Raw genomic sequence first — 27685 nt, 5'->3', positions numbered from 1 at the left:
TCCTGACTGCTGTGTGTCTTCTCTCCTTTCTCTCTTTTATATTGTAAATATGGATTTTTTTATTCACATTTAACCAACTTTTTAAGTCTCCTTTCTCTCTAACATCCTTAGAGGTGTGTGACTTTCCAGATATTCTTAGTTTTGAAAATTGTTCTTTATCAAGACGCCATCCCTCTGAGGGGTTCCTTTTAGATCTTCCACAGTGGGTGTAGGAGATTTGATTTGGGAGTTTTGACACCAGAGTTCTAGCTACAGCTGTGCTTCCATGAGGCAGGTCATTTAAATTGAGGGCTTCAGATGTATCACTTGTAAATAAATAAGGTTTGGGATGATGTCCAATTGCAGTCAGCCTTAAAACTCTTGACTTGAGGTCTTTCCTCTACTTGTATAAGACAAAACTGCCCAGAACAGGACCTTCCTGCATTGTTCTTAGATCACACACACCCGCCCCCTCTTATTTTCATCAGAGTTCCTTAGGCACTGATCTGCTTTGAATTGAACTCTGTTTGACTTGTTCTGCTAGTACAGTCGGCTGGTTCCCTGCTGGGGGAAGTAAAAGGGAGAGGAGCTGACTGGTTGCCTAGGAACCGGTTTGATATCTAAATAGAAATGGTGCCAAGGTCTGAAAGTCACCCAACCTGTGGAGTTGAAGCTCATAAAGTGGGCATCAAAGGGGAAGCTGGTGACATGGAAAGCCTAGTGGTTGTCAGGTGTTTATCTCGTCACCGTTCATGCTGCAGCAGTTCTCTCCTGGGCTAGGCCCAAACCTGCTTCTGTCTCTTGCTGTGAGCAATGGAGACAAGCAGTGTAGAGCACCACAGTTGGGTCTCACAGAGTGTCGCCCCAGCATCTTCTTATTTGAATTTCAGGTCTCAGATGAAAAACCAGAAGCATACCTCTGGTTATAAGTTCCAATCCTCTTGAATGCTGATGTTTGTTTCATGTAACATGGCCCAAGCCCATGTGTATAGTCTGCTCACCTTAAATGAAGAATAGCACTTCCTGCTTTTCAAGCCACTGAAAGTTGGGATGGATTTAAAGTCTCAAAGCTCAGCTTGATATTGGGTGACAGTGAGTTTTACTTAGGATGCTTGAGCTTTGGTTTAAAACTCTTTCAAGAGATTGTTAAAAGCAGGACTAAGAAAAATTAGGGTAAGTTAAGAAAGGTGAGTGCAGAGCCTGACGGTGGTGGCTCATGCCTTTAATCCCAGCACTTGGTAGGCAGAGGCAGGCTGATGTCTGTGAGTTCGAGGCTAGCCTGGTCTACAAGAGCTAGTTCCAGGACAGTTAGGGCTGTTACACAGAGGAACCCTGTCTCAAAAAACCAAAACCAAAAAGAGGGGTAGATATGTGTGTGTGTGAATAAAAATAAAGTGTAATTGTACACACATTCACAAAGTATGAAAATATCAGAGTAAAACTCTTTGTATACTAACTAAAATTTTTTAAAAGCGATATTTAGGTATAAAATTAAAAGTTGGACATTTATAGATCAGGAATCTTGCAAGGCATAGGGACTTTCTTTTCTTTTCTTTTCTTTCTTTCTTTCTTTCTTTCTTTCTTTCTTTTTTTTTTTTTTTGAGGAATGTGAGGTCAACATCATTTGTTGATTGAAGTGAGAGACTCTTGATGTGTGGCTGCTCCATGGAATCTGGGAGCTCCAAGTTAAAAATAACCCATTATAGGAAAAGTGTAAGGGCATCTGTGGCATAGGGGCCATTTTCTTTCCCCTCTGTGAAATGTAACAGGTTATTAGGGAAGGCCAGATAACAGGAACTGGTAAAGAACTTTGAAAAATAAGTTCTGAAGTGCTATGGGCTGAGCTTCCAGCATGTGACTGTAATGAAAAGTTGAGGAGTGTGTTAGAAGGAGGAACGATTTTGTGTGGTCCTAACCAGACAGTCCAGTTCCTTCCTTGTCTTGCCTCTTTTGCAGAATGCTGGGAGAGTGTGTTACATGCAGGGATCTTCTGTGATCATCTGCAGTAAGCTTTCCCTGGTACCCTTTCTTAGGGCTCAGTCTCCTGCCTCTTCCCTTCACTCTAGCTATCTTCTCCCTTGCCTTCCTCTCAGAAGGGAGGAGGATTTTCCCTAGCTCCTCCTCTTCCTCCTCCATGTGCACCCTAGGTTAACTCAAAGTTAAAAAGAACCCGCTACAGGTACACTGGGAAGGCAAATGTCAAATCTTGCCTCCTCCCCATAATTGAGTCCCTGGTTGTATCTTCCCATAGCATCTTAAACTTTCAAAATAACTGTGTTCTGTGTAAATTCCTCACCATCTATGTCTTACATGACTGTTTGTCTTGAATTTACTGCCAGGTCTTCAGCGGTGTCTGATACAGTGTGTTCTCAGATATTTGTGCTGTAATAAATGAACTAAGTCTTCCAGTCTGGAGATTCATTGCTAACCATGGGGTTATAAAATAAATTTGGGAAAGAAAAAAATGTAAAGCTAGAGTACTGGTTGTATCAACTTCTAGTATCTGATTCCCCCCGAGCTAAGAACCTATGTTAGATTGACAGGCCCTATAAGTGGTCTTCCTTATGGACTGTCTGTCCTTAACTCACTGTTGGCACTTTTCTGTCTGAAAGGACCAGCAAGGTAGAGCCAAACTCTAGTCCAGGTCTTCATTCTGCTGCTCATAAATTGGAACTGTTTTTCCAGGCTAGAGTTTTCTTAAGATTTTCCTTCACAGAGATCTATGTTAAATTGCTGGTAGTTTAAAAGGCTTTAATTTCTAATGTGAACACTTCCTAACTACCTGTTGTGAGATTTTTTTTTCTCTGGGGAAAGGGGCAAGACAACATCTAACTCCCTTCTTAAGGTCCCAGTGACAAATGGGGGTACATTTCCATTAAAGTCAACCTGGGGAACCAATGAGTCTATTAGGCTTACTTACAGAGCAGTGAGTGACCGGTGATGGGCAGGAGCATGGGTACACACCTTTAATCCCAGCACTCGGGAGGCAGAGGCAAGAGGCAGGTGGATCTCGCTGAGTTCGAGGTCAGCCTGGTCTACAAATCGAGTTCCAGGACAGCCAGGACTGTTACACAGAGAAACCCTGTCTCAAAAAAACAAAACAAAACAAACAAAACAGCTATGCTGGAGGTTCTGCATCCAGTATGGATGTTAACTCTTCTATGGCTTCCTAGATGACAGTCCCCTCCCTAGTTTTTACCAGCCTAAATACCTCCTTGAGGCAACATTCAATTAGGGCAGAATTGCACACAATTGGCTGGGAGGGGTGACTGAGTACTCCAGGCCCAAGACCCTCAATCTATAAAGGAATGTCAACTGTTAAGCCTAGTTGGGCAAGACCACACAGTTGAACCCATGAAAACGGTGGCACTTTGGTTCCAAGGACGGGCACACCACCACCAGAGCCTCTTGGCCTCCGTATTTTCACTTATTTGAATCCCCTAACTGGTGGCATGGTAGCACAGACTTTAACCTCAGCACTCTGGAGACTGAGGCAGGAGGACTGTCACAAGTTTGAGGGGCACATAGCAAGAGATCGTCTCAAAACAACAACAACAACAACAACAAAAAGCAGTGCGGCTATAGAGAGGATTCAGTGGGTAGGAGTGTTTGCTTTTCTTCCAAAGTTTTGAATTCGGTTTCCAGAACCCATATTTGGCAGACTACTTTTAACTTCACAACTTTTAACTTCGGGCGATCCTACTCCCTTTTCTGGCTTCCTGGGCACCCGCGCACACGAACAGATAAATGAAAAGTAAAAATGAATGTCTTAAAATAAAATGATCAGCAAACTGGACTCTGAGATGGGGTCGCTGTTGTGTATAATGCAGTACCTCTGGCGCCCAGGCTCACTGAGAGTGAACACTCAGGGCTGCAGAGGTAGCTCGGTCCGTGTTTGTCTAACATGCACAAAGTCCGGAGCTCAGCTCCTGCATAAACACGGCGGAAACCAGGGTGACAAGCCCCGTTCCGGGACAGCCCCAGCTACACAAAACGCTGTTAAACAATACAACAGTGGCCGGTTTCCTGAGCTCAGTCCCCAAACCCACTTACAAGGTGCGAGCGAGACCTGACACTCGCTGTAGCACGCGTCCACACAAGACATTCTTAAAAAGCAGTGAATATTCACGGTCTTGGCACTCAATCTATTCCGTCCAGGATTTACAGACATTAAAAAATAAGTAAGTAAATAAATAAAAAGCTTTATAGCACTGTCCACAGAAAAGGCGTCCCCGCTATACCACGGAGGGAACGCACCACATCCCGGGTACTACCTCCCACTTCCGCCCGGCAGGCCGACCGGCTTCAGTTTTACCGGAAGCGGCGGGCCTAAGATGACCGTACTCCCACCCGGTCTACCGCCTCTTCAATGGTTCCGGCTGGCGTTCCGCGGTGTGAATGACGTCACGGGAGGGCCGGGTAGAATGGATCGCGCGTGCGTCAGGCTTTCGCGCGTGCGTCAGGCTTTCCTCCTCCCCCTCCCTCCCCCGGGTTCCTCCTCACACCTGAGGTGTTTTCACAGTTTTGTGTGGGGCGCGGCAGAGTCAGTTGCCTTCCTGGCCGCTGCGAGGGAACCGGGAGGACTTCCTGCGTCCCCCGCACCTGCAGCGGAAGTGCAAGCGCAGTGTCTTGAGTCAGCGCGTTACCGACCTTCTGCAGCTAGTCTGTCCTAGTCTCACGCGTGGGTCCGTGTGGTGGAAGGGAAGGCGGCCCGGCAGCGTTAAAATGTGGCCCTGCCCCAGCTCTAGCTGCTCCCCCTTACCTGTGTGTCCGCGGGCGAGCCGGCGGTTGCTCCGCTTCCCCGCTTAGGCTGGTTTGCCCAGGCCGCTGTGAGAATTTAGCGGGAGAAACGCGGAGCTGGCAGCGCAAAGCTCAGCGTCTGGAGCCCAGAGCTCTCTGTTCCAGACGCACGGTTTGGGGAGAAAGGGCGGAAACTTTCGCCAGAGACTGTTCTGTTCCAGAGCATGAGTTGCACCAGGTCAAAATTAGAATCGAAGCCGGAGACAAACAGTATCAGTGTGGCTGGGAGGCCGGCAGCAGGGTCTCGGGAAACTGAAGGGGGCCAGAGAAGTGGGGCGCAGCACCGGTGACCCCGTCTCCACAGGGTTGGTGGTTTCCCCCGACCACGTTGTTTCTAGGCGCTTCCTCAGGTGTTGGGAGCTGGACTGTGACTCAGGGAAGGGGACTGTGGCCGAGCTAAGGAGGTCACGCTTCGTGTAATGTCACGTCCAGATCTCATGGCATCACCAAGCCCCCAGCTGCTGGTGGCCGCCGCTCGGCAGACCCTGGGCGTGGGAAAGAGAAAGGGTCCGCCTCGCGCTGTGTGTCTTCACCTAGCGGGAGAGGTGCTGGCCGTGGCCCGCGGGCTAAAGCCGGCTGTTCTCTATGACTGCAACTCTGCCGGTGTATTGGCGCTCCAGAGCTATCTGGAGGAGCTGCAGGGCCTGGGCTTCCTGACACTGGGACTTCACGTCCTTGAGATTGGGGAGAGTAACCTCATTGTCAACCCCGAGCATGCCTGCGGGCATTTGGAGCAGGTACTGCTGGGTACCACAGCTTTAGTGGATGTTTCCTGCTCCCGGCCTCATCCTTCTGTCTGTTCGCTGGACCAGCTCCAGGACTTGAAATCTGCCCTGACTGAGATCATCACACATTTTCAAGGACTGCGGAGGCATGTGTCTCCGGGAGTCTCCTACAGCAAGCTGCATCCCTCAAACTGGAATCTCTGCACTGTATTTGGGATACTCCTGGGCTATCCTGTCGCTTACACGTTTCACCTGAGCCACGGAGATGGCAACTGCTTAGCCATGATCCCCTTGCGGGTGTTCGCTGTCCAGATTTCATGGCTGCCTGGTCAACCTCCAATTCTGCTCTACTCCTTTAGTGTTCCAGAGAGTTTGTTCCCAGCCCTGAGGAACTTCCTAAGCACCTGGGAGAAGGAGCTCGGAACCCGATTTAGGACTCAGAATGACTTTGGTGACCTCAGCATCTCCTCTGAGATAGTCACACTGCCTGCTGTGTCCCTCTGACTTAGCTCTGCCTGTTGAGAAGGTGAATGCTTTTCTCCTGTGATGAAGATGACAATCTGTCATTTTAAATTACATCCTTTATTTCAATGTTTTTTTATATATTTTCTTTAAAATTTTTTATTGAGTTATATATGTATTTTCTCACTCCCCTTCCCTCCTCTCCCCTCCTACCCTTCTCCCTTTCCCCCACGTTTTCTATTTACTCAGGAGATCTTGTCTTTTTCCCTTTCCTAGGCTGATCCATGTGTATGTCTCTCTTAGGGATCTCTTTGTTACCTTGGTTCCATGGGGTTGTGCCTGCAGGCTGATTGTCCTTTGCTTTGCATCTAATATCCACTTATGAGTGAGTACATACTATATTTGTCTTTCTGGGTCTGAGTTACCTCACTCAGGATGGCTTTGTCTAGATCCATCCATTTGCCTGCAGATTTCAAAATGTCATTTTTTTAAACCTCTGAGTAGTACTCCATTGTGTAAATGTACCACATTTTCCTTATCCATTCTTTGGCTGAGGACCATCTAGGTTGTTTCCAGCTTCTTGCTGGAATTAGCAAATAATGCTGAATTAACATCATTTTAAGTTTCCTGGGAACAGTGCTGTGCAGTCACTTGGCTACTTATTTGAATGGGATGGTTGTTGGCAGCAGTAGTATGCTTTCCGTTTCTGTATTAGGAGTTCCTGTGTACTTAGCAGAGGTGTCTGTCTGTTTTTCATTGAATAAGAAATAGAAGAAAAGAGAATGGAGACAAAGCAATATACTCGTGGATGGTGGCCTGCCCTAAGTGGATAGGTGCCTTAGAGGGAAGGAGAACAACCAGGTACTTTGCATGTTTATGTAGCTCTAATTGAATTACGGTATGAGGCCATGATGTGTGCTGTGTTTTCCAGGAATATACAGTTCTGAAGAATAGTCTTGTGAGATAAAGTTTATTTAGAACATGGTGAAAAAAAACAAACAAACAAACTAGGACTCTGGATTCACTCAGAGGGAAAACCCAAGTTGTAAAAAGTCCAAAACTCAAGTTTTTCATGGAATTGTTTGCTTCTGAATTTTACACAGACAGACAGACAGATGCCAGAAGTTATTCATATCACCAGGCTGTCTATGTTTGCCAGGAACACCGCCAGTGCTGTAGCGATCACCACCATCAGCACCGGGAGCCATTGGCCACACTGCCGCTGTGTGGAAGGAGGCAGAGACAGGAGAGAGCATCTGTGAGTTAGCTGGAGAAAACACAGGCACAAATAGTCCTTTGGTGTCATAACCAGTAGAAAAACCTCACGTTGGTGGCAGAAAAGACATTTTTGCTTCAGTGTCTTACCCCACTTTCTGTCACCTCCCTTGAGATAAAACCACTTTACCAGTGGCCTACAGACTCATATCCAATAGGGGACAGATATTTAAATGCTGATACAAATATCCAAAGTAGAAACTAATTCAGCAAAATAATACCCTCTTTGTGTGCCTCAATGCTTTTTAAGCCTTCCTCCTGTCCTTGTCATTATGTTCACAATAAATCAAAAGAGAAGTCTTTCTTATTGAGTCAACGCAGGCTAATAAGTATCATTTTCCTGAACTGCTTGGGATTAGCAGTGTTTGAAATTTTGTCTTTTTTTTTTTTTTTTTTGCATTCTATAGTATGTGTATAGACTTTACCAGTTGAGCAGACCTAGTAAAAAGGCACCCTAAATCCACAGACCCCACATGCCCCCAAATCATCTGCAGCTCTTGAGCATCACACTTATGCATTTGTTGTATGTTTGGGTCTAGAACATGTCAGGTTTTCAGAGTAGGCTCCGTCCAGTGTCTTCCAGACTTGAGATTCATGACAATTGGGTGGATCATAGACAGTGTTTCTTGCATATTTATTCATGGCAGTCATATTATTTCATATTGCCATATTGTTGGCATAATGTAAATCAAGTAGAACAGGACAGGACGACCAGATGTGGACTGATATATTTTATCAATAAGTCTGGCATTAAAAAGGAGCTGCCCCACTGTCATATAGGGCTGGGTGTTAAAAAGGGACTGTTCTACTGTCATGAAAAGCTATAAACAAGAATGGGCCCTCTTGCTCTGGGAGATGGAGCTGGCTCCTGGCTGTATCTCAGGGCTTCCTGACAGTGCTGTAGCTTTCTAAGACAGGAGAGTTACTTGTCATTGAGGATAACTATGAATGTAGCTCTCTGCACTGGGGACAACATAATAAAGTGTCACCAATTCAGTTTGGGACATAACTCTGGAACTCTGGAAGAAGACTGCCCTGAGTACTATCAGCCTTCACTTGTTTTGAGTGAACCCTTCTTCCCACTTTTCTCAGAGATTTTAGTCAGTCTTCTTCCTGTCACATAGTTTATCTGAAATATGTTGAGTTTACACAATTGGTTATGCTACATATATTATATTTTACACATAGAAATGCTTCTTTTATATTGTTGTTGTGTGTGTATGTGTGTATGCTAATATCACAGTGCATATATGGGAGTCAGAAGACAACCCTTGGAGTCACTTCTCTCCTTTTACCATGTGGGTCCCAGGGATTGAATTTAGGTCATCAGGCTTGGCAGCAGGTACTTTTACCTGCTGAACCAGCTTACTGGCCCCAATACATGCAGATGCTTTTATATGACTTTGTGAATGTGCTTTGTAAGTGAGCATACTGAAAAATAAGTTCTTATAGCACAAAAGACTTAGCAGTTGTTGGAGGACAAGCCTCTCTTCCTTGGGAGCCAGTTGTTTCTGCATACTTCCAAGGGTGTGTGAGTTTGGAAGTATGTTCCTAAGAAAGTGTTTGCTATTTAAAAGACACTATGTAAAATAAAGCACTGTGATACCCATTATTTGACTGAATTTAAGAAGTGAATGTGTTTAGCAAGTATTTTCATCTTCTGGCTGACTTCCTAATAGGCTACCATAAAACCTTGATGGGGTGGTTACAGATTTGGAAGGAGAAAGATTGCAAGTCTTTCCAAGGGCAGAGACATTTGTAGAGGAGAATGAGCACCTGTGGGCTTCCAGTCACAATTTAAGCTTGGAAGTTCCTGCTTTTCAGTTGCCTTGCAGAAGGTTTCCCTGCTCCTTACAATCCTGAGCAGTGGTTCTCAACCTTTCTGATGCTGCTACCCTTTAATACAGTTCCTCATGTTGTGGTGACTTCCACCATAAACTTACTTTTTTCTACTCCAAAACTGTATTTTTGCTAATTATCAATCATAATGTAAATATCTGATATGCAAGATATTGGATATATAACCCCAAAGGGTTGTGACACACAGGTTGAGAACCATAAACCTAGAGGAACCCACACAATCTAGATGAGCACTCACAGTTTGGATGAGCACTCACAGTCTGGATGAGCACAGTCTGGATGAGCACTCACAGACTGGATGAGCACTCACAGTCTAGGTGAGCACTCACAGTCTGCATGAGCACTCAGTCTGGATGAGCAGTCACAATCTGGATGAGCACTCACTGTCTAGGTGAGCACTCACAGACTGGATGAGCATTCACAGTCTGGATGAACACAGTCTAGATGAGCATTCTGGATGAGCACTCACAGTCTAGGTGAGCACTCAGTCTGGATGAGCACGCAAGTCTAGGTGAGCACTCACAGTCTAGATGAGCACTCACAGCCTGGATGATCACTCACAATCTAGGTGAGCACTCAGTCTGGATGAGCACTCAAGTCTAGGTGAGCACTCACAGTCTAGATGAGCACTCACAGCCTGGATGATCACTCACAATCTAGGTGAGCACTCACAGTCTAGGTGAGCACTCACAGTCTGGATGAGCCCTTACACTGAGGTTGCCTCCTCACCTCCTTTTCCTCGGCCTGGAGCTGAGATGTCTCCTTTTGTAGCTGGTCTCTGAGCTCCCAGTCTTTCTCCTCCCCTGTACTCTCGGGCTTTGCTTCATCAGGGGAGAGCTTTGGATTCCACACAGGTAAAGCCTGATCTAAAAAAGCAGCCAGAGTCTCAGTGACAGCAAGACCCTTATTTGTGAGGGCTGGCTCTGTCACTGAGAACCCTTAGGGTGACTTGGAGAATAGGGAGCCGGCAGGTTTGTCCTCGTTTTCACTGAATGGATTAGAACATTTCATGTTAAAGAACTCTGATGTTCTGGGCATAGTTATGCACCCTTTAGTCCCAGCACTTGGGAGGCAGAGGCAGGTGGCTCTGTGAGTTCCAGGACAGCCAAAGCTAGATAGTAAGATGCTGTTTTGAAACCAAACCAACCAACCAACCAACCAACCAACAAAGAGCTCTGGTGCACTCTGTGACCTAGACGCACACACAGCTGGGCTTGTACTCCTTGAAGCAAGGTTGACATCTGTTTTTCTTTGAATTTGTATTAATTTGATAGTTTTAGCAAATGTTTACTAATTGAAATTGTTTCATTATTGTCATATAGTATCTAGTTTCTCATGTAGGTTTGCTAAATGCTTCTATTCAACTCTGGACTGCCTCTTAATATTTTAAAGCTGGGTTTTCATCCACCCTATAGTCTGAGTTTTGGAGAAAAAGCACTGCACTAGAGTCAAGTTCTGGGTAATTCTTTTAGTTCAGTCCTTAGTTTGTATGGCCAGAGAACTTTATTTTCTTGTCTGTGCTATGTGGGCACAATCATTTCTGCATTTTCCTGTATTACACCCAATAGTTGTGAGAATAAAACAACAGACTATGTGGATAGCAGAGGAGCCATTGGGGGCCTCTGTGTGGCTGATGAGCCCTTAGCAGGCGTGGGCAGCAGGTTGATCAGTCTGGAGTGAGAGGACTCTAGTGTGCTGTGTGGTTTGGGCTGAGGAGCTGGATGTGATTTGTAAAGTCAACTGTGTAAAAACTGACATGAAATTCTGAGTTCAAAACCAATTTATTGAAATGTTTAGCACAGGCAGTGTTTTCAGAGAAAGTAGAGACCCTTTCCCAAAGTTTATGTGTCTCTCAGAGTAGAAGGCTGACTAAAATGTCCAGGTCAGTAGTATTTCCTCAAAACATTTCTCTACCTCCCTGACTTCACAGACTCTCAGGAGTCGGGGGGGGGGGGTGTGTTAACCCCAAGAAGTCATGTAGTCCATTCCCAGCCTCTAGGCAGACAAAGGGAGAGCAACAGTTAGTGGGAGTAAATTTGCTGACCTTTCTTTAAGAGTTTCTCCTGTTCTTGATGGAGTAAGGACTGTTTCTGAAGCAGACCTGTTGGGAGATAAAATGAACTTGTCTGTGCTAGCAGACCTGCTGTGGAGACTCATTTCAGATGCTACCATCTGTTAGGGACTGAATATTGTTCCTCAAAACTTTGGTGTTGAAGTCCTGACTCCTGTAATGTGACCTTCCTAGGAGATGGAGGCTTTGAAAGGGTAACTGAGTAAAAATAAGGTCATGAAGATGGGCCCTAGTCCAGACAACTGGTGTTCTTATAAGAAAGGGAATAAATACCTAGACCCACATATGCTCCAGGGAAAGCGATGTGAAGACAAATAAGAAATCTAGCAACAAAGCTAAAGAGAGGCTTGGAGCAGGCTCTCACCTCAGAAGGCACTAACCCTCTGGACATCTTGGTTTTGGACTGCAGCCTCCAGAACTGTGAAACAGCTCGCTTTTGTCCAAGTTGCTGAATGTGGTACTTCATTACCAATATGTCTTCCTATGTCAGCTTCTACTGTGTCTGTGAGTCTTTGCTTAACTGGTACTTTACAAGGAGCACACTCTCAGATGACCTTTTATACAACAGTGACTAATTTTCCCTTAATCTTCTTGACATCCATTGATTTCTTTGCCAAGGAACCTCTACCCCTGGACTTTCTTAGAATGGAATTTCTTAAGAAACCATTGCTTGTTGTATACACCAGTGCATATGTTTAGGGTGCCTGACTCTTATGTAGGGGTTGATGAATGCTTATTTCCTGAACCACCTCTAGTGAAAAAGATCTGAGTGACATGTTCATGTGAATACATGGGATGTATAAGAAAAGAACTATCTTAGAAAGCCCAATACTTCTTAAAATGGACAGTTCTGGAGCCTGGGGCAATGGGGGAGCAAGAATTCTTGTACACACATGAAGACCTGAGTTTAAATTGTCAGCATCCACATAAAACACCAGGCATGGCTACCTGTTCCTGTTACTCTAATGCTGTCAGGTCCAGGGGCAGAGAAGGGAAGATGACTGGGGCTTGCTGGCACCTAGCTGGGAAACAGCGACATAGCCTTTCTCAGGGACTAAGGAGGAGAGTGACAGGAGATACTCAACATCCTCCAGCCCCCTTATCTCTGTGCATGCTCCATGGGCACCCATAAAGACCATATACATACACTACACTACACTACACACACACACACACACACACACACACACACACACACCACTTACACATAACACATACACCACACACACACGCCATAATACACATCACATATACACACACCCCACACACTACACATACACATAACACACATACACATGCCATAATACACATCACACACACACACACACACACACACACACACACACACACACCACTTACACATAACACATACACCACACATACACACGCATACACTACACCTCCCCCCACCACACATAACACATACACTACACACACACACCATGCATACACATAACACACACACATACACTACACATACACCACACAAACACATAACACACATACAACACACATACACACACACACACACACACACACACACACACACACACACACACGCCATAATACACATCACACACATCACAGCTCCCCACATTCCATACATGCACACATTACACATACCACACACATACACACTACACACACAACTGCAATTCTTGTAGAAATGTAAATGGTTGTCATTGACAAGGAGGAAAATAGAGAGGAAACACAAGAACAGATGCTAATACACAACTTGGGAAAGAAACAAACCATGTAACTTGTGGAGAGCTATGCAAATGACCCTCCCTTTGCGGGAAGTGGGCCCGAGAGTGTGCCAAAACAGGACACACCGGAGCCTTGAGCCCAAGGGCCCTGGCCTTCCTTTGGATGCCTTTTGTGGGTGGGCACACCGGAAACCACCTGTGCAGGTTTAAGACTGAAGAGGACACTTACTCTGCAGCTGTTGTATTCTGCTCGCCAGGGCCTGTTTCTCCTCCTCTGACCTCTTCAGTTGATCTGAAAGTGAAAGAAGGCAGACTGAAACCGAAGAGCACCCGATGGTGGAACCCTGAACCATGTCCTGTGCTCTGTAGTGTCAAGTGTCTTTTAGGTCTGAAGAGGAAGGCCAGCATCTGCACACAAACATCACAGTGTTGTGTAGACATCGTGGGTCCCTTCAGCCCACACTGGCACAGCTGGGAAGCCTTCTTTCTGCCTGTGTTTGTACTAACCTTTCCCTTTCAAGTTAGGAACATGGCCCTGGCATGTGACTAGTGCAGGAGCAGCCGTGGTCCTGCCCATAGGACAGGCTGGAGGAGAGAGCGTACAAAGTCTAGTGAAGCACAACTGATGCTCATTTCAGTGGTGAAGGTAGAGCCCTGCCTTTCCCTCAAGGAAAGATGAGATCATAAGGCCAAAGCCCCTCCCCACAGCGTCCTCTCCCTGAGCTCACTCAGTTGTGGTTCTCACAACCCTAACACCCCCAGGAAGAGAAGTACCTTGTAGGTCCCGGGTGTCAGAGCTCTGCTGCTCTCTGTCCCCTTGCAGGTGCTCAATTTTGGCCTGCAGCTCCTGGTGCTCACTTTCTAAAAGCCGCAGGGCCTGGTTCATTTGTGAGTCTCTGCTGTCTGCTCTCTGAAAGGACGAGGTCAGCGTGGGTGGGGACAGAGCAGGACCCATGGAATGGAAAACGGTAGAACTTTAGAGCCTAGGACTCAGAGAAATGCAGACTTCCCTCCACTTCCCTTTCCTCTCCACCCTGCGTGTCTCCAGCAGAGCATCTGACTGGATGTTTACAGGGGATGATGTCCCGACGCCTTGAAGGTCTCCACATCAAGGCGCACCGAGTGGGAACTTTCCTAGATGTTTCACTTTGCCTTCACTTTTAGCACGGTCAGTTGTTGAGGGAGAGGGGCAATTAGGAGCATCTTCACAAAGAGCTATGGTTTATAAACCTCAGAACACTTTCTTAAGAATTGTCTTATGCATGATGGGAAGAAGAGAGCAAAGGCTGAAATGTGGATGCCGTGGGCTGTACTGCCAGTGAGATAGGTAACTCTAAAAGTCTCATTCCCTCATCAGCCATGCTTTTTCTGATCCCTCTTGCAAGGTGGGGGGGGGGGGTTGTAAAGATGGACTTTGGGGACAGATCCTCAAAGTTCCAAACTAAGTAAGTGAAATCTATGTGTTACTGAAAACTTTGGGGAGCCCCACCTGAGATGCCATATGTTACTGGGGATATTGGGGCCTCCTCTCTGAGTTCTTAGATTTGTTAATAAAAAAAATAAAGAACACATGAATGAAACTTATCTTTGCAAGAGATGGAGCCCACTACAGAAAACCACAATCAATCAAAACGCGTATTTGTGGAGCCCAGTCTCAATGAATACATGTACAAAACAACTCCAGCACCCAAGGCTAGGGGAACATTTTAAAAGAGGGGGCAGAAAGACTGTAAGAGCCAGAGATTAGGGAGTTTGTGGTGAGATTGTGTCTCCTAGTAACATCAGAAGTGACATCTGTAAAGTCTCACCAACATGACTACTCAAATGTGAAGTGAACAAGGAGGACACCAATAGACATTTGAAGCCGCTTGGGGAAAAGCCCACAAGGCTTCAACCCTACACAAAGAACTGTAGGCAACTAAGGAAAGCTGGGAGCAGGAGAGGTGGTCCCCCTCCCCCCAGGAAAGAGCACAGCAATTGGTGGTCCAGTGTCAAATGGTCAGCCCTGAAAACAAACATACAAGAAATATATGGATTCGACCATTTATATTTATGTGTATGGGAGAGTTTGGAGGAAGAAAAAGGAAGGGAGAAATGTAATTAAAATCTCAAGAATGAAAAAAATTGAAGAAAGATTGTTAACATTAAAGAAAAGAACAGATTCTTAAGAAAGCTTTTTCTTAGCTAAGAAAGAAAAACCACCCCAAACAACAATGAAAAAAATGGAGTAAATCTCAGCAGCTGCCTAGAGGACAAAGATGGAGAAGAGGGAAAGAAAGCCAGGCCTTTTGAGTTAGGGGTGGAGGTTCAGTGGTTTGGCCAACAGCCATATGGCAAAGGGGATAATGAGAGAATAGCCTTAGAGAAAAAGAGTAAGAAAGCCCTGAGTGTTCTGGAAGCATACCTCAGCTTTGGCAAGTATTAGAAAGAAAGAAGATATGAAAAAGAAAAGTTATACTTTTCTGAAAAGCCAGAAAAGTAGGTGGTCTTAACCCAGTAGCATGACTGTGGCTCCATAAGTGACTATACCAGGGGCAGGCTTTCTGGGAAGGGACAGTGCACCATCTTAATAAAGGTATAATTATTCTTCCTTTTTTGGTATGGCTTAAGGTGAATCTGCCTTCCTGAGGGATGGTTCATTAGCCAGATGACTGACCAGCCCCAGTGGATTAACTCTTAAGTTTTAGGTAGCTGCGAACGTGAGTCTCCACCCAGGCCAGAGGTAACACATGCAAAGTAATCGCTAACGTGTGACAAGTGCTCATGTGTACCATAGACCATGCTAAACACTTTGTGTGGATGTCCGTATTTAATACATGCAGCAATACTATTACCCTTATTTTGCTGATGAGGAAACAGGTTTATGGAAGTCAATTAGATTTTCTAAGGTGACAGATTGAAAGTGTAGGAACTTTTGAGTATGCCAAGGGCTTACAGTAATTTGTTAAGAAACGCATTGGCAGGATGTGTTGACACCTGTAAATAGATTAGTCACATTTATTGTGTGCAGAACAGCAGGCAATTGTCCACTGCGTACTCTGCTGGATGGTGTTTGAATAGTGTGCAATTAGCAGGCTGATCAATGACTACTCCAACCCAGGCATTGGTATTTGGTTCATGTCTTTCCAGTGGGCACTTAACTCATTTGCATGAGCAGTGCAGGCATTATTTCTAAGTACGGAGGCCAAACAGTGAGTCTGGTACTAAGTGGGCACTGGGTGAAGATGTGAACGCTCCTTGTTGCATTTCTCAAGGCTTTGGGGCCCAACCCAGGAGCGTCTTTTCTCCCCATACCTTTCCCCCACTTCTGCCCTCCCCCCCCTCCCATGCCCAGGGCCCGGCACCTGTAGTTTGCACTGAAGCACATGCAGTTGGCTCTCCAGCTCCCTGTGCTGGTCCCCTAGTGTCCTCCAGTCCTCCTTTAGAGCCTCGTACTGGCTCCTCCACTCTTCACACTTCCGTTCCGCCAAAGCCAGGGACAGCTGGGAGAGACCAGAGGAGAGAACTCTGTGTTTGCGTTTGGTGCAGTTTAAAGTGCAGGATTGCCCTGGGGTCTGCCCTCAGGGTCCCGGCCCCCAGAACCCCACCTGCACACTCCGCAGTTGCTGCTCTGCATCCATTTTCTCCTCCAGCACTTTCTGCAGTGTCTCCTTGGCCTTCTGCTCGTAATTGCTCCTCTGGTCTTCCATCTCCAGCAGCACCTTCTTCATTCCCCAGGGAGTGTATTTCTGTAAACCAGAAGCAATTCAGCAAATGCACACTGAACTTCTGCCTACCCAACAGCTGGGATACACACATGAAAAGAATGTCTCGGGGCAGAGATGCCAGTTGTCTGGTGGGCCTTTTCTTCAGACCGGAGCTGAGCGGAGGAGTCCCGCAGGCTATGTGAGAGGTGCCTGCCATTGGCAGGGTACTTCTGCTGCAGCCCCAGCCCCAGCCGTGGCCTCTATCCTTCCACCGGGTTAGCCTCTGCTGAGCTCCAGGAGCAGAGCATCAACTGATTCTGTTAAATCTCCACCAACTCCGAAGTCCCCAGGTCTGGTGGCTTTGCTGAGCACTGACTATGGCATTCACGAGAATGGGACGTATGCTTTTGGAATTTTCATTGATGGTCTCTCCCTCCCCCCAGCCTCCACTGCTCTGCTCTGTGGATGAACCCCCCTACTCCCTAGGAAACAGTTTCCAAACGGGGAGCACACCCCTGCCTAAATGAAGTCCTAGGAATCTGAGGACTTAGTGTTCTAAAAGCGGTACGTTTGCATTCAGCATACTCCCAGTTTTGGCTTTTTTGTTTATTTTGTTTTGTTTTTTCAATACAGGGTTTCTCTGTATTGTTTTGGAGGCTGTCCTGGAACTTGCTCTTTAGACCAGGCTGGCCTTGAACTCAGAGATCCACCTGCCTCTGCCTCCTGAGCACTGGGAGTAAAGGTGCTGGGCAAAATGTTTCCCCTGCCGTTGGGAACAAGAAAAATACCCCTAAACCAGATAAAATAGATTTACAGATCCACTGAAGTGTTGGCTGCCCTCGTGTTTCACCTTTTTGACTTTGTGATTTTGGGGGAAGGCCAGCAGCTTTTCTGGTCCATTCTAGACCCATCTGGATAAATCCAGAGAATGAAGATGAAGGGATCACTAGGAGTCATTTTCCTTTCACTTGGGATGCCGTGAAATTTTGTATTTGTATCTGAAAGGGTGCTCTGTTTTTTGGAATTTTCATTAAAAATCAAACCATAGAGTGACATGGTGGTGCCCTAGTTATTGGACTTAAACAGTAGTAGTCGCCAACCAGCTTTACTTCCAATAGGAAATTAATAGAGCACCTGGGCATAGTTGCCTATGTCTGTAACACAGGCACTGGGAGGTTGGTGGGAGGATCCCAAGTTCAAGGTCAGCTTAATAATGAGACTTTTCTCAAAAAACAAACTAAAGACTTGCATTCTGGCTTGCATGCTGGTCGCTGACAAATTTGGTTTGGCATATTTTAGCTAATATGAGCCTAACAAAGCAGCTCACACTGAGAAACAAAACAAAAAAAAATATGTAGACCAGAAAACCCATAGACAATATAAACCCTTCCCAGCTGTGTAGGAAAAGTACTGATCCCTCTAGTTCTAGATGAGAGAAGCCCACCCATTCCCTACTTACCTACCTTTCCTTTAATAGTGTGTGTGTGTGTGTGTGTGTGTGTGTGTGTGTGTGTGTGTGTGTGTGCACTTGCCACAGAGTGTGCATAGAAGTCAGAGGACAACTTTTGAGGGGGTGCAGTTCTCTCCTCCTACCACATAGATTCCAGGGATTGAATTTAGGTTGTGAGACTTGGTGGCAAGTGCCCTTGCCTGGGAAGCCATCTTGCTGGCCCATGCTTTCCCACTGTCATATTCAATCTGACAGGGAATTGATTTTTTTTTTGAACCTGAAATTGGGCCAAATCAAGAGATTACTGAAGCTGAGTATTAACAAGCAAAGCCAGGGTTCACTCTTGTGCTTCTTTCCTCCTCTAGATTGCTGCTAAAAACAACTTGTTCCTGAGATGAAAATCATTTTTGCAGTTTCCTGTCATGTGCTCTTCACCTGCCCTCAGATTGGGCCTGTGGAGACTGGCCGTGTGGTAGGAACCTTTACCAAGTCACTTTGCCTACAGTTCCCTAGGAGCCAACAACATGTTTAGTGCTGGGGTCCCTTCCTGGGGTGCACTGGGGACAGTGCAGATAGTGACATGGCAAATCAGGGACCAAAGTGAAAACAGACAGAGTGAGCAGTTGTGGCAGTCTCCATTTGGTAGCATTTCTAGAAGGCAGGACTAAGATTCAAACATTCTCATTTTATTGAAATTAATGTGCTAGTTGTGTTCTCCAGAACACTTACCTGCATGCAGGTGTAGAGCTGGTTTTCCAGGGACCTTAGTTTGCCCTTGAGTTTGTCTTCATTAAGCTGCCCCTAAAGTAGACAGGATGAGTTAGTAAACGAAGGCCAAAAAATACACAAAGAAGCTAGCTACACAAAGAGAGCTACAGCCCAGTTGCACACAGCTGAAGTTCGGCCCCATGGGGTGCCAAGGGGTGTCATGGGACTGAACCCTTGCGGGATCAGAGCCAGCTGAGGAGCTCTGGGGTGGGGGGTGTTGATCTTCTCTCTGTGCTAGGCCAAGGGACATCCAGACTGGCCCTAGATTCTCCATGTCCTTTGAAATGGCCCAGGCAGAGGCTACCAATGGGGAGCTTCCTAAGCTGTAATCCCCCCCCCCCCTGCTGTTTTTCTTGCCTCTGTTGATCCTGGAGAGAATCTGTATTTGCTACAATTCCTTGTTATGGGCTTAATGAACTGTGTCTGCCCTTAAGGCTCAATGCTGCAGTGAGCTGCAGTTCTCCAGAGTGGAACCATATTTGGAGGTGGGCCTTCAAAGAAGTTAAAACGCAGTCAAGTGGATCCTAGTCTGGTTTTCTGGCATTTTTATAAAACCAGATCAGAACAACGGCTATACTGAGGGTAGACCACCTGAAGACAAGATGGACATCTGCAACCCAAGAGAGACAAGAGGGGAGACTGACACGGGTGGTACCTTGACCTCAGGCCAGGCAGGCCAGTGGGGCAGAGGTCTCTCTAGGGGCAGCCCTTGCATTTCACACCCCTCATATCCAATGAGGATTAGTTCCTAGAACCCCCAGAATGATTATATAAACATGTTGCACTTGCTGATGGCCCATGTTCATCTTCCTATATGCTTAAAATCACCTCTGGCTCACTCACAGTACACTGGACATGCTGTATAAATGGCATCCATAATGTCCTGGCTTGGGACTGATTACAAGAAAGACAAGAAAAACGGGATTTTTTTTCTTTCAGTTATTCTTGATCCAATGTTGGTTGAATCTAAGGCAGTGAAACCTGTGGCTATGGAGGACTCTGACTGTACGTGTGTGTGTGTGTGTGTGTGTGTGTGTGTGTGTGTGTGTGTGTGTGTGTGTTCACACTCATGGGCTTCCCTGCCTGGCAGGACTTACATGAGAAATCCTTTACAAAGTAGAAGTGGGTACCAGGAGGGTGTGAGAGGGCTTCTGGGAAAGTCACACAGGTATTCAAAAGCTGGGTCAGTCTGCCTTGTTGACTCATGCTCCCCCCGCCCCCCCCCCCAGCATGTCCCAGGTCGTCTTGTGGGCCTGGTAGCACTTCCAGGTATTCCTTGATCTAGGACCAAGCAGAGAAGGGTGGGTAGAGGTGGAATTCTTGCTTTCAGTCTTTTAGCATGCGGCTTACTTTGCTGCTCCTTCTACCTGTAGAAACCCCCTTTGCCAGCCTTGAGTTTTACCCCAGGTGTATCTGCCTGTGGCGGTGGGAGTGCCATTAATAAGAGCATGTTTCTCAGAGTTAGGGCCATGAGCCAGTAAGTGGTTTTCATATTTTTTTTTCTCTGACTTCTCCACCCAAGTCCTGTGGGATTCTTGGGGGACCTTCCTCAGGGCCTGGATGCTGTGACTTGTCAAACTGAGGGACAGTTCCAACCCTAATGGCAGTTCACGGCTATAAAGACTAGGGGCAGAGAGGGCCTCTGGGGTGAGGTGGGCCTCCTGTGCTTAGAGTCAAGACTCCTGGGGAAAGGCAGGAAGTGGTATCACAGAGCTTCTGTTTTGATCTTATTTGTCTAATTCTTCTAACTGAGGATGGGGGAGACCCCACCCTTTCTGCTTCCTGTGTTACTCAGCTGGGCCTTGCAAAAGGAAAACCCTTGCCAAAACCAATTTTTAAAGTGCCTCCTTCTATTAACGTTTTTCTCAGTCGCATGTGGGAAAGTGTAGAGAGTGAGGGATGTGGCATTTACAATAACCACAGGGCTTGGGACAAATGAAAGGGAAGGACAAAGGATTCCACTGTTCAGGTCCAGGCATAACTGGTAGGGCAGCTGAATTCCCCAGAGGGGCCTGTTCATTGTCAGTCTGCAGGTCCTGCACCCAGCTGGCCCCACCCCGCCACCCTCTGTGCTGGTCTTCCAACAGAGTGCAAACGCTTTGCTTTCCTTCACCCAGACTCTATAGCTGCAGAAGCCAGCCACACCCACCAAGTTTAAAGATTGCCTTCTTATAGCCTGGAAGGAACACAGGCTCCAGACAGTATCCTTGAAATGTCCTCTGGGTAGCAGCTCCCTGTTCTGTAGTACCGCTTTCATTCAGTATTTTTTTCCTCTTCCAAGTGTTTATGCATTTCAGCCCAAACCCAGATTATTTTTCCATTTATGCTGCAATATGAGATGATTCAGGGTAGCCCCATTCAAGTAGGGATAGGGGCCACCACCCAAGTCTAGGCCATGAACAAATCTCTGGCCCATCATTCCAGACTCCCTAAGGCAAGCAGGGAAAGTTGAAGCCAAGTTGTTGAAAATGGAGCATGTACCCGCTCCCCCAACAGCCCCAGTCTTCCCATGCTGATGCCAGGTTGGAGTTTTGAGAATCTCTGCAGGCTGCTGCAGCCTGGAGCACCTCGGACAGGCCACCCCTGGTGGAGAAGGGAGATGGGGAGGCCACACACACCAGGCACTGGCCTGAGGGCTTCAGATCCTGCTCCTGCTTGGTCTCCTGCCTCAGATCTGTTTCCATAAACACCACACCCCAGCACAGAAGCTCTAGCCCATGGCTCATGTCTGCCCTAACAGAGTTTGCATAAGGCAGGAAGCCAGTGCCCACTGTGCTGTCATCTCAAGCTCTCAATTCCCTATGCAGGTCTTCAAACCCAGCTCCACTCCAGCTTCCTCTCCTGGCAGAGCTGCTTTTGTTCTAATGGTTGGGCCCGGCTCTAGGTTCTCTGCAGCTCCCGGGAGCGTCTTGGAGGGCACTGACTCCGGGGCTCTAATGGAGATCTTGCCCTGAACTTCTGGAAATTAATACGTGGAGCCAAGTGGAAGGGACAAAGTGGACACTCGCTTGGCTGAGATCTGAGTCCCAGTTCTGCCCTCATTCATTCAGTTAATTTCTCAAAACCAACAAATGGGGCCACCGTTTCGCTGATGCTGAGGCTTTCTCAGTAGGGATGGAGTTGAAGTGTTCTGTTTTGGGAGAAGCAAGGACTCTCAACTCAACAGTTAGCTATGACTTTTCTTAAACACAGGAGGCCCGGAGCTTGGGGGTGGGAGGAAGAAGAGAAATGTGAGACGTGGGAAGGGTGAGAAGATGGGAGAGTGGAAATGACAGCCAGAGGAACCTCAGCTCTTCCTCTGGAGCCTGGGGTAAAACAACACCTGCCCCCCTCCAAGTTTATGGTAGAAATGGCTTAAAAACAACAACAACAAAATATGTAGCCCAGGCTGGCCTGAAGTTGGGAATCCTTCTGCCTCAGACTCCTGGGCGCTACATAAATGGCTCTCAATGTATCTGCCTCATTCCCACTAAGCGCAACTGACCTCTAGGCTTCTGTAGGGCCCCACCCCTCACTCAGAGTTGGGCTTTTGCTCAGAGAAGCTACGAACACAGATCTTTCCCTCCTTTCCGTTCAGTTCTGTAGTGATGAAGCGTCTCTAAAGACAGGCAGGCAATTCAAAGTGCAGGACTTCAACTCCGCCCTACTTCCTGCCTGTGACCGTGTTTCTCAACCTGGGGGTGGCATGCAATCTCATGGGTCCCCCAATACAAGATGTCTGCCGTGACATGCATGCATGCATACAGATATGTATGTAAGTGTGGTTTTTGTGGCTTTTTCCTTTAAAAAAGGAGTCTACACATTAAACCTGAAACAAACCTTGACAGAGAAGGTTCAAGTTTCCTGTTCTGAAAGTGTGAGAGTGTCTTTCTTTGACACTATTCAGATAGGAACCCTTCCTGCCATCGCATTGGGCCATACCCATTGCTTTGCCACACCTAGGCCCGTAAACATCCTAATTCCTTAAACATTCTTCTGCTTTTCCACCGTCATCAAGCAGCTTCTGAACTGGGGAGCCTCTCCTCACCCTTTAAGACCCAGCCGAAATGGTCTCTTTCCACAGAGCCTTCGGTACTCTCCTTCAGGCAGAATCACTCTCTGTGTGTGTCAGGCTGCACACACACTTGCAGCCTCGTCTCAGAGAAGTTGTCTGTTGGCCTCTCCCTTGCTGTGCTGTGAGTCTTTCAGAGCAAGGGTTCTATTTCGTTTTGTTTGAGCCCCCAGCACAGAGTTGAAAGTTACCAAGTATCTTATGAGATGATCTCAGTTTAGCTCAGTGCTGGAAACCACCTGCCATGCCAACTCTGGACTCAGCCCCACCCCTGCTCTGCCGGTAGCAATGACTGGGTAAGCAGAGGCTGCATCAGAGAGACTCCTGAATCCGGGTTCGCGGGCTGATGCCTTGGTGGTCTTTTGTCACTGCAAACTTCTTGGAGTGTCCTGCACCCGCTTTCCCGATTCACTTCTGTAAGCACAAGCCTTCCTATGGTGAGATGCATGGAAGCCTGTGAGGCTGTATCTTCTGGCTCAACACACCTGCTGCCTTAGGCTTTGGTGGCACCAACCTGCTTATCATCTGCTGGACACATGAAATCTGAGAGACCCTTTCAAGGGATCTATCTGCAAGGCCTTTCCGTTTCCAACACAGAATGCTTTCAGTGCTTCAACTAAGAGAGTGGTCACAAGAGCTGAGTTTAGAAGCAGATAGAGTTTAGCTGTCCTCTGTTTAGCTGGATATTGAAAATGTCCAGCCATGCTACATCTCTATTTTTTTCCTTTAAAAAAAGTTTTCCCCGGGCACTGGTGGCACACGCCTTTAATCCTGGTACTTGGGAGGCAGAGGCAAGGGAATCTCTGTGAATTCGAGGCCAGCCTGGTCTACAAGAGCTAGTTCCAGGACAGGCTCCAAAGCAATACAGAGAAACCCTGTCTTGAAAAACAAAACAAAACAAACAAACAAAGTTTTCCATTAAAATATGTAAGTTAGCATATGATACTTGACTGTTGTTATTTCTAAATTAATATTTCCAAATTTCTGTTTTAATTTTTAACATGGTAAATTCTAATATGTTACACATCAGATGTTCTTTGGAATTTTTAGTTGAAAATTAATATAAAGACAGGTTGCTTTGTCTAGACTTAATAGGAAGGGAGGAACCCAGTCTTTCTACAACTTGATATGCCATCACTGGCCGATATACGTGGGGAAGCCTGACCTTTTCTGAAGAGCAAGGAGGAGGAGTGGATGGGGAATGGAGAGGGGAGGCTGGGGAGGAGGAGGGGGGATGAAGGGAGGGGAAAATGTGATCGGTCTATGAAAATATTAATTGATTAAAAATTAATATAAAGAGTCCTGAGATAAAATGTTAGAGAGTCATTGTAATAAACCAAGCCAAGCTCTGGCTCCTGCCTCTTCATATTCTTGCTTGAGACATTGTCCTTGTGCCCTCATTTGCCTGGCAATGCTTTGTAACTGTCCATGTGCCTCTGGCTCCTCACTGTTGTCTGTTCTCTCTTTAGCCTGCTCCACCCTGGAAACATTTCTTTTATTTCTCATGTCTATATTATTTTCACATGAACTCTCTAAAATGCAGGAACCTGAGCCAGGTATGGCAGTGCACACCTTTAGTCCCAGCACTTGGGATGGAAGGCAGAGGCAGAGGCAGGTGCATCTCTGTGAGTTCAAGGACAGCCTGGCCTGCATAGAGTTCTAGGCCATCCAGGCTACATGATGAGATGATGTTTTTTAAAAAATGCAGGTGTCTGCCTAAAGAACAGATCTGCAGCGTTGGTACCAGGGGCATGACCTTTGGCTATCTAAAGAATGAACAGACTGACATTAGAGACCTGGGCTTCGCTAAGTAGTTATGTGACTACAGGCAAGGCTCATCACAGCAAACAGAAAATCAGACTAGATCACCTGTTAAGTCCTCTCCAGTCTGAGTATTATTCTGGCTTGTTTGAGTCTTGATTTGGATCCATGATGGTTAAGTTTGATTGTTTGCTTGATGACATTTAGAGTCATATTGAAGACAACCCCTGGGAGTGTCTGCAAGGGAGCTTCTAGATTGCAGAGGAGGTTAAACCTGCCTGGAATGAATGGGGCAGTGCCATTCCACCAGCTGGGGTTCCCAGTGGGAAAAAAAGCCAGCTGAACACCAGCCTTCCTCACTTGGCTTCTTGTCTATGGATGCTGTGTGACCGACCAGCTGCCTCACAGTCCTGCTGCCATGACCTACGCACCCCCACCATGATGGGCTGTACTCTGGAACCATAAACAAAATAAGCTCCTTCTTTAAAGTTTCTTGTGTCGGGTATTTTGGTGCAGCAATAAGAACGTGACTAATACAGAATCCCATGGGAAAGTCATTGCCTTGACAACACTTGGTAGCAACACTGGATGGGGCCTTCCTTTTTTCTCTCCCCACAGCTTAAAATCAGGCCACCCTCTTGGCCTCTGCATCTGAGCATCCCCACCTTTGCCTCTTCTCAGAGAGTCAGCGCCTTCCCTTGCTGGATGGTGTGCTAAGAGAGACAAGGCGGGCACGCATAGAAGCATGCACACCTAGCCTGAAGGTTTTACTCCTACCTTCCAAGAGCTGTCAGAAGCCCGGGTCAGGGCAGGCAACAGGTCCTGGAGAATCAGCATTTTCTGCTTGAGGATCAGCTCCCTTTGTAGGGCTTCCTAGAAGGGAAAACGTAAAGGGAAAGATTAACCTGGAGGAAGAGCAGGTGGGAAGCTGTGTGAGTGCGTGTGCAGGTGTGCATCACCAGGCTACTTACTTTGAGGTACTCGGAGAGCTGGATGATGTCCTAGAGAGAGGGGAAAGAGGTTCAGGAGGACTTCAGGAGAGAGCCAGAGAGTCCTGGCTGGCCTACGTGTAGCAGATCTCTTTAGCCTTGGATCTGGCAGGGTCAGACCATCTGGCCATCCTGGAGGAAGGAGTCCCTCCACCCCAGCCCGAGTTTATCATCTAGAATGCTAGAGCTTAGGTGCTGTCTGACCCAAACCCCCTCCAAACGAGGGTTCTCTTACCTTGTCTAGGACTGCAACTCCACAGCTGGGAAGAGAAGGAAAACATGACAGTGGGCCAAAAAATGAAACCTGTGAGCAGGCAGGGTGTCAGCTGTGCCTGGCATCCCTGCGGAAGAGCAGTAGGGGTGGGGAGGGGCTTCCTCCTCCTCAGCTGAGGTGTCCAGTGGAGGCGTTCCCCATAAACATGTGGAGGAAACAAATGGACGAGGAAGCATCAGGACCAGGAACACGAGGGAACTCACTTGGTTTGCTGACTGGCATCGTTCTTTACTGCTGGCTGTGCCTCTTCCGGCTTTGTCTGAGTACCTGAGCCGTAGACAGGGCGATTCAGCAGGCAGGGAAGGATGGAGGATGAGGGGGAGGGTGAAGGGAGAGCAGGACTGTCACCGCAGGTCAGGGCTGTGCTCTCACCCCGGTGCTGTCTGTGTGGCTTCTTGATGGCAGAGTCCTGCAGCAGAGAGGCTGTCATGTGTGAGGGATGGAGGCCGTCCAAGTCTCCGTGGATGCTTGAGGAGGAATGACACAGGGTTGGGAAAATGGCAGAGCCCGTCCCTGTTACCTGGAAAGCAAATGAAGGCTGCTGAATGCCACTCTGAGGGGCCTCTTAAGTTTCCCAGACAACTGTAGAGAGAAGAACCAGAGGCCGGTGCTGTAGCTCAGTGCTAGTTGGCTTGTCGGGCACACACAAGGCCCTGAGTTCCATCTTCAGCGACAGGGGTCAGATCTTGGCCTTTCCTGGGCCTCTGGTTCCTGCCTATAAGGAAGGGCCTAGAGGGACTGCCTACCTCTCCTTAGAGCCACAGAACTACTGAGCTTTCCTGTCAAAAGAAGACAGAGACAGGGACCTGTTGGCAGGATGGGGTGATGGCAGCCACAAATCAGTCTGCTCTTTTTCATCCCAGAACTCAGGAAGGGGAGGCAGGAGGAGCATGAGCTTGAAGCCATTTTGAATTATATAGCAAGGCCCTATCTCAGAAAAAAAAAAAAAAGATCTTATTCTTATACTAGTTATTGGCTTGGAATTGTCTGTACAATTATTTCCGTTCTCCCAACAGGTAGGTGTAGGACCCCTCCTCTTTAAAAGAAGTTAAAGACACAACATAATCTCTAAAGAGCAATGGTTGTCAGCTAATGGAAACTTGATTGCATTGCTGAGGAAGAGGTGTACAGAAATCACTTGTTGGTGTCCCTCAGCCTTTGTGCTTCTCAGACCCCCTACCCCAACCCACCCCACCCCATCCACCCCTGGGTCTGGAGCGATGTTTTCTTGGACATATCCCACCTGCTGCCCAGGGAAAGAGGTCTAGTTGGCACCAGGCAAGAACCCCTTGAGGACAGTCACCTGGCTTGTCCCTCCTTCTGTCTTTTGGGAGGGCCCTTGCTCCTTGGCCTGGCCTCTCTTCTCATCCTCCAGGTCTCTCCTTCTGAGGAACTGGAGCTGCCGAGCTCTCTGAAGCCGTTCCCTGTGCTGGGTCCTCAGCACCTTCCCTGGCTGGCGGCAAGTGGTTTCATTGCGGCGACAGCGGCGGCTTTCTCGGGTCTCCTGACGTCGTTCACACTTGGCCTCATAGCTCTCGGCCCACCGAGCCAAGCCAGGGGAGGACTTGGGGTCTGAGCTGATCATGGTGACCTCTCGAGCACCTGTTGTGCTTGGCTTCCAGTTCCTCGAACAGCTGCTTGGATCTACCAGATTCCAAGAGGGAGGAGTCAGAAGACGGGCTGAAAACTGACAGTTCATCTTCCCGGGTCAGGGCAGAAATAGCACAGAGCTCTATCCATGTGTGTTCAGAACCCAGGGTCAGGATTTCAGGACTCAACCCTGCAAGAACTGGTGGAATCCAGCATCCATCAGTTTCTGCTCTTCTTG

The 27685-nt window shown here is 47.2% G+C and overlaps 2 protein-coding genes across 2 annotated transcripts; one reads left to right on the top strand and one right to left on the bottom strand.

Annotated features, from left to right (window-relative positions):
- Nucleotides 1–4472: 4472 nt before the first annotated feature.
- CUNH1orf74 (chromosome unknown C1orf74 homolog) lies at nucleotides 4473–6440 on the top strand. The gene has a single exon (XM_027416553.2). It carries the CDS (start codon nucleotides 5199–5201, stop codon nucleotides 6006–6008), a length of 810 nt encoding a protein of 269 aa, XP_027272354.1. The 5' UTR covers nucleotides 4473–5198; the 3' UTR covers nucleotides 6009–6440.
- Nucleotides 6441–6889: 449 nt separating this feature from the next.
- Traf3ip3 (TRAF3 interacting protein 3) lies at nucleotides 6890–27610 on the bottom strand. The gene is given in 14 exon segments (XM_035445773.1): nucleotides 6890–7188; nucleotides 9831–9967; nucleotides 11146–11202; nucleotides 13108–13170; nucleotides 13653–13788; nucleotides 16223–16360; nucleotides 16466–16606; nucleotides 18744–18815; nucleotides 25372–25467; nucleotides 25566–25595; nucleotides 25819–25843; nucleotides 26061–26124; nucleotides 26230–26377; nucleotides 27101–27610. Coding segments are annotated over 14 exon segments (1656 nt in total). The 5' UTR covers nucleotides 27557–27610; the 3' UTR covers nucleotides 6890–7095.
- Between the last annotated feature and the right edge of the window lie 75 nt (nucleotides 27611–27685).

The sequence above is a fragment of the Cricetulus griseus genome, chromosome 5, assembly GCF_003668045.3.
Source record: "Cricetulus griseus strain 17A/GY chromosome 5, alternate assembly CriGri-PICRH-1.0, whole genome shotgun sequence".
Classification (NCBI taxonomy): Eukaryota; Metazoa; Chordata; class Mammalia; order Rodentia; family Cricetidae; genus Cricetulus; species Cricetulus griseus.
This window is presented reverse-complemented; position numbering and strand designations above follow the sequence as displayed.

Coding starts and splice junctions, on each gene's coding strand:
- CUNH1orf74 (XM_027416553.2), top strand. CDS start 5,199: ATGTCACGTCCAGATCTCATGGCATCACCAAGCCCCCAGCTGCTGGTG.